The sequence below is a fragment of the Anser cygnoides genome, chromosome 13, assembly GCF_040182565.1.
Source record: "Anser cygnoides isolate HZ-2024a breed goose chromosome 13, Taihu_goose_T2T_genome, whole genome shotgun sequence".
Taxonomy (NCBI): Eukaryota; Metazoa; Chordata; class Aves; order Anseriformes; family Anatidae; genus Anser; species Anser cygnoides.
In genome coordinates, this window is record NC_089885.1 from 13899757 (window position 1) to 13905756 (window position 6000).

Below are 6000 nucleotides of genomic sequence, written 5' to 3' on the forward strand. Positions count from 1 at the left end.
GGAGTTTTAGCCGAGGAACGGGTAGCGGCGAATTTCAAGCGCTAAACTGCGGACCAAAGTCGAACTATTCCCACAGATAGGTGGTTAGTACAGCAGAAGCGAAAAATAATTTCAGTGAATTACACGTCAAAAAAAGCACGGAGATCATCCACAGGCAGCTTCGAGCTCCTTAGCGAGGCTGAGGGATTGTGTTTTGATTTTAAGCAGCCCAGGATAACTCCAGCCCTGTCACCAGATACCAGCAGACAAGCCGCGCATTTCCCTGGGGCGCACGAGCCTACCAGATCCAACAGAAGCTTAAATCAGATCAACATTCCCACAAAACATACCCCAGGCATTGCCAAAATAAGATCGTGTCCCTGGTTAACATTACATTACTGCAGCCTGCCCGCGCGACGGGAGGGGTGCTGCCGCTCATGTTCTGCAGGCTGGAAACATCGGAGGGCTTCATCCCACCCCTTTGTTCATATTTCCTATAGGAAAGCTGCTGCTTTCGGCTAGTTTTCTTTCCCTAATTGTTTCACAACCAGCAGCATGTTTTAAACAGATGAAAGCAGCGATTCGATCTTTAAATGCAGTGGGTTTTCCCCCAGCTGTTTCAAGACTTTTTGTTAATTATTGTTAAAAACTTTCTTTTAAGTTATGCCACTTCGTAATCAAGCATCTGTCACTTGTTTTTAATGCTCATCGTTGAGGAGGGAAGGAAATGTGGCTGTTCAGAACCCAGGTTAAGTGCTGATCTTTTTAAAACCTAATTAAAGAGATATAAATTATAAAACAACCTTGCTCAATAGGTGATTAAAGTTGGAACAGTACGGGCACTACATGGGATATTTATTACTACTTGATTATCCTTTATCTTCTGCTCCGTCTTGCCTTTCACGACTGGATTCTTTCTGAAGTCTTGCAAAGTCGGCCAGAAAACTGCCACGCAAATACAACCGCTCCGTAACACCACATCATTTAAAAGAGGTTATAAAGAAACGAGAGAGCTTGTGCCACGTAAGAGTTTCCTCTCAACAGATGTAAAAAAATGTATCAACGACACGCCTCAAAAATACGGCGTTAATTGGTGGGTAGCCACTCACCATCCACATTTATTACAGTCACATGCACACATGCTACAGCCATTCCAAAGGCTCTGAAGAACACGATTCAGGATGTTATAATTAACCCCTGGAAAAAAAATATAATAATGATCTCACTATAAAATCACTGCCTGAGGAGGTTACTACATTTTAGGGTTCTGCTCCTGCTCTCTTAACTATCAAGAGAGCAACTTGCAGGCCTGAAATAATTAGGAACAGAAAACTCAATTATCTAGTAAACTAAGATCTTAAACTACCACGCTAAGCTGAACAGAAAGGCTGCACGGGGAGGAGGACCATTAGTCCCACTCCGGAAAAGCAGAATGGAAGAGGAGTACAAAGGGAGGCAGCTCACAAGCAAAGGTACGCTGCAGCCAACGGGGAGAGCTGGGATTTGTATTTTTCAGGTTGAAAAATCCCTTGGCACAAAACAACTGCCAAAAAAAAGGAAAAAGGAAGAAGAAAGGGCTCTGCAGTAAGAAGGCTCTATGTGCACAGGACATTATCCTCTTAAGGGAGGAAGTAACCCACTTGCACCAGTCTGGTTAACCAGAGTGTCACCAGGAACACAAAGCAACCTGAACAGCAAACATGAGAGAAGAAACAGACCAGGAAAAAATGGAAATTCAAGTTGTTATTTCTACATGAGAAATTATGCAGGAAAAGACAAAAGGAAGAAGAAAACAAAGACAGGCAGTGTAAGAAAAGAGAATTTAGCTATTATTGAGCGTGAACAGCCGAGGCGGCTATCCCGGCGCAGAACCGCACGCTGGCTCACGGGCTGGCACTAAGTCTCAGCTGCAGAAAAGCCTATAAAAAGCACTCTCCCGTCACCCTGCCTTCGCTGCCCTCCAGCATAAGACGTCTCACGGAGCTCGAGCCGAGCTGCTGGCATGAAACGCATCCTCCCACCCCTCCGAGGAGCCAGCCGCAGCTGACAGACGTCAGGTCCTGCTGCTCCCTGCCACCATGCAGGCGTGCCAGAGCGCGGTCCGGAGCTGCAAAAACCTGGACCGCTGGCTGCGGTACCAGAGGAGACCGAGTCCCTGCTCGCTGCCTAATGCACGCCTCCAGCCAGCATTTCTCCCGTAGCATTAATACCAGTCATGAAACAGCACGACACTTCCCTTGCTTTTTTTTTTTTTTTCTTAAATTAGGAGTATCGAGCTGACACAGCTGGGCTCCCCTATGAGAGCGCTGTGCCGACGTCCCCCCCAGCCCATACACCGCTGATCCAGTAAAATGAAGCCCTGTGACATTTCTCCTGCATGCGCTGCAACTCTGCTATGTTTCCTAGACTTACACCTTCAGCCACAGCTGCTCATAATGCAATACGTGGGTACTAGAAGTCATGCTTTCCTGTTTGTGTTAAAAGATAAAATAAACCCACATTTAAAATAAGTTGTTTAAACGCTCAGTTTCTCCAGGCTAATATGATCTATAGGCAAAGGCTCCCAGAATCGATTCCGCAGTGATTTGTGACTGGGAACTCCAGAACTTTTTTTAATTGACAGATGTATGAAAGAAATAAAGCACTAAACTGAAGCCTGGAAAATAGTTCTTGAGTGATGCTCCCCTATTACTGAGATTTATGCAGCTGCTACTAGGAGAAGCGAGTGCTCTGAAGTGTAATTACTACACAGAGTCATGCAAGACGGGCCAGACCCAAGGTATAAGCAAGCAGTCATTGCTTTAATTATGATCAAGTTTATGTACTTAAGCAAATGCAAAATCCACTTTCAATTTGAAATGTGGGAACTTTATCATCGTAACAAGCTGGAGGCATTCACTTGCAACACCCGCCCTGCGCGGGGACACGGAACCAGCTACCCATGGGCTCTGTGATGAGGCGAGGGGGCTCCTTTCGCCTCCCAAAGACCGGGGCAGCAGCTGGGGCTCCTGGGGAGCCTGAGCACCGCTGGAGAAGCAGGAGGCCCAGGCGAAGGCACAGCCCCTGCAACCCCGCGGCAAAGCCTGCAGCAACCCCGCGGGAGCATCCCCGGCTGCCACCCCGGCGCCTCGCCCTGTGACACCACGCTCAGGTTATCTAGGGATCAAAGCAGGCGTTCCGCTGCTTCCACAGGAGCAGGGAAAAACACTTCTTTGATTACAGGCAACAGAAAGCGTCGTTTTAACAGCAATAAGAGGAGCCCTGTCCCCTCCCTGCAACCACCTCATCTCGAGGTTATTTCCAGCGCTGCCTCCCTCCCTGCTGACCGGGGCCCTGCGGGATGCGGAGAGAGGAGACGCTGCTCCTGCTCCCAAGGGAGAAGTAAGGAAAGCGTCCAAACCGTGGGAAGGGGGCACGAGGACAGAGGGACAAGGGTACTGAGAGAGACATCTAAACCCTCCCTGCAGAGCCAGCAGCTGTAGGTAAGCCGAGGCATCGCTATGGATGGCAGGACTGGGGACGGGCACCCAGACACCCCGCACAGTGCCACCCCGCAGCTCCCTTCACCTCCTGCGCTGCAGCAGGGGCTCTCACACGTCGGGGCTGCGCGGCGCCGACCGCAAGGATGCTCTTCAGCCCGTGGCTAGGCAGAGCAGCCAGTGCTGGCGGTGATCTCACCGCACCTCCCCTGCCCCTTACCTCTTCCTTCGCACCCTCCGATCCCCAGCTCCTCAGGCAGGCACCCTCCGCTGCGCAGCGAGCCGAGCCCGGCAGCAATCCGGGCAGCTCCGCACCGCGACTATCGCGACCCTCCCGCCCCGTCCGCGCACCCTGGGGACGCTGACAGCCCCCGGTCACCAAAAACGCTGAGAATCCAGTAATTTCGCTCACATCTCCGAGCGGGAGCGAGGCACGCTTGCCGGCAGCCCCGCAGGTGAGGCAGGCGCGCAGCCAGCACCCGCACGGCGCCCGGGGGAGCTCAGCACCGCGCTGGCGGCTCGGCCCCCGAGGGGGCACCGCGCAGCCCCCCCGCACGACCCGACCCGACCCGACCCGGGAGGCAGCGCCCGCCCGCCCCGTCCAGCCCGGGGGCTGCACGGCCCCAGGAAGGGCGCAGCGGGCACCGGCGCTAGCCGAGCCGGGACGCCACGGGCAGCGGGGGGGGGAGCCTCACCTGGCACGGGGCTCTCGGGCACCCACTTGGCTCCGGGCTGCAGCACCTGGAAGGCGGCGCGCACCGGGCGGCACGAGGCTTCCCCCGCCGCCCGCGCGACCCCCGGCGCACCGAGCAGCAACAGCAGGAGCAGCACCGGCAGCACCGCTCGGCCGCTGGCCGACATCATCCCGGGGCTGGCAGGGGCTGGCAGACGACGCCGCCGGCCGCCCCGCCGGGACCGGGCTGCAGCGCGGCGGGGCAGCGCGGAGCGGAGCTCAGCCCCGCGCGCGCCTTCGCGCGGCGCCCCGCCAGCGCCGCCGGAGGCCCCGCCCCCGCCGCGCGCCCATTGGCTCCCGCCCCGCCGCGCCCCGCGCCCATTGGCCCTCCGCTCCGCTCCTGGCGGGAGTCGCCCCGCGCGCGGCGCCGCCCCGGCGCTGATTGGCCCCGCCGCGCCCCGCACCTGCCCCGCGGGGGCCGCCGCCGGCAGCAGGCGGGCGGAGGAGCCCGGTGCCGGGCGGCAGCAGTGCCCTGGGGGCAGGGGGGTGCTGAGGAGAACCCCGAACCCCCAGCAGCGCCTGCTCGCCTGCAATGTGAAGGGAGCAAAGCGGCCGCGGGAAGCGAGCAACGGGAAAGGACAGCGTTAATTGCACGGAGCAGTTCGTCCAGGCTGCGGCCGGGCTGCTCAAGGCTGCTTCTGCGAAATAAAACTAGGAGCGAGCAAGCATAAGCAAAAGAAAAAAATAATAATAATAAAAAAAAAATCTCTTTAAAATTTCCGGCGCGAATACACGATCAAATTATCGCTGATAGGTTGCCACCAGCTCTTTCTCACGCTGGAGTTTTGAAGAGGGATGAAAAATGAAAGTCCGACCTGAGCGTTTGTTCTAAGAAAACGCCTGCCAGGGAGAGATTGTTAAAATATATTATGGATGTGAGACTAATAAGCTGGAATGTGCAACGTGTCTCGTTGGTTAATGGATTGCCTGAGCCCGTTGCTGTCCACAGACTGCGCTATTTATTACAGGTTTATTGTGGCTGGTAAGCACGTCTGACAAAACTCCCATTAGCCAGGCAGCACGAAGTCCCGCTTTGCAGGAACTCCGAGGGAGGGACCCAGAAATTTCATTTTGCTCCCAGGAGCAGGTGCTCCCCGGTGCAAAGCACGCCGATTTCAGCAGAGCAACGTGTGTGTGCGTGCCCAGTGAGACAGGTGAGGATTTATCCCCCACGTGCTCTCATTTCTCCAGGTTCTTTCAATGAAATACTGCCACGCGAGCGATGCCTCGCAAGAGCTGTGCTGCTCTGGGTAGTTAACATACTTTTTCTGCGTCTTCTCCATTGACTCAGTGACGGATTTGCTATGTTTATGCAACAGGCTGGGTTTCAGGTACAGTACTGCTTTGGGTTACGAATCAATTAGACTGAAATGCAAAACACAAAGGCTGGTATTTGAAGCACTCCTTTATACGCGCTCTTGCAATCTATATTATGTTTATGGGCTGAGTAACAGTTGTCTAGAAGGCATTCAAGCATATCCTGTATTCATCTTCAAACCTGCTGTGCGTATTTCATTTAAGTACAGCAGGCTTTTACTGTTCCAGGTAAGTACACAGATATTGTCAAGCACGCCATTATAGCAAAGAATTATATACAGTGCCAAATAGGCAGCATTTAGTATCTCTGCTAAGACTAGGGAGTGCTTTGAGATTTCCAGCCAAATTAGAAAACAACATTACTGCTCTTTACTGGATCTGGCTTCACAGTGGGATCTGTCATTACCTTGACAATGACTCCCTGCAAAAATAAAGTTTATTTATCAACAAGGAGGTATATCAGAAGGGAGTTAAAGCTTGTGGAAACGTACA

At 53.7% G+C, this 6000-nt stretch overlaps 1 protein-coding gene across 2 annotated transcripts in view; it reads right to left on the reverse strand.

The window, feature by feature from the left end:
- Positions 1–4439, reverse strand: part of GPC3 (glypican 3) — a 148065-nt gene extending 143626 nt beyond the window's left edge. Inside the window, exon 1 of one of the 2 annotated variants that reach the window (XM_067004976.1) lies at positions 4154–4437. In XM_067004976.1, coding sequence (XP_066861077.1) covers positions 4154–4322 — 169 coding nt within the window. In that variant the 5' untranslated portion in view covers positions 4323–4437. Of the gene's footprint in view, positions 1–4153 lie in introns of both variants that reach the window. The other variant, XM_067004977.1, reaches the window with a different exon arrangement.
- Between the last annotated feature and the right edge of the window lie 1561 nt (positions 4440–6000).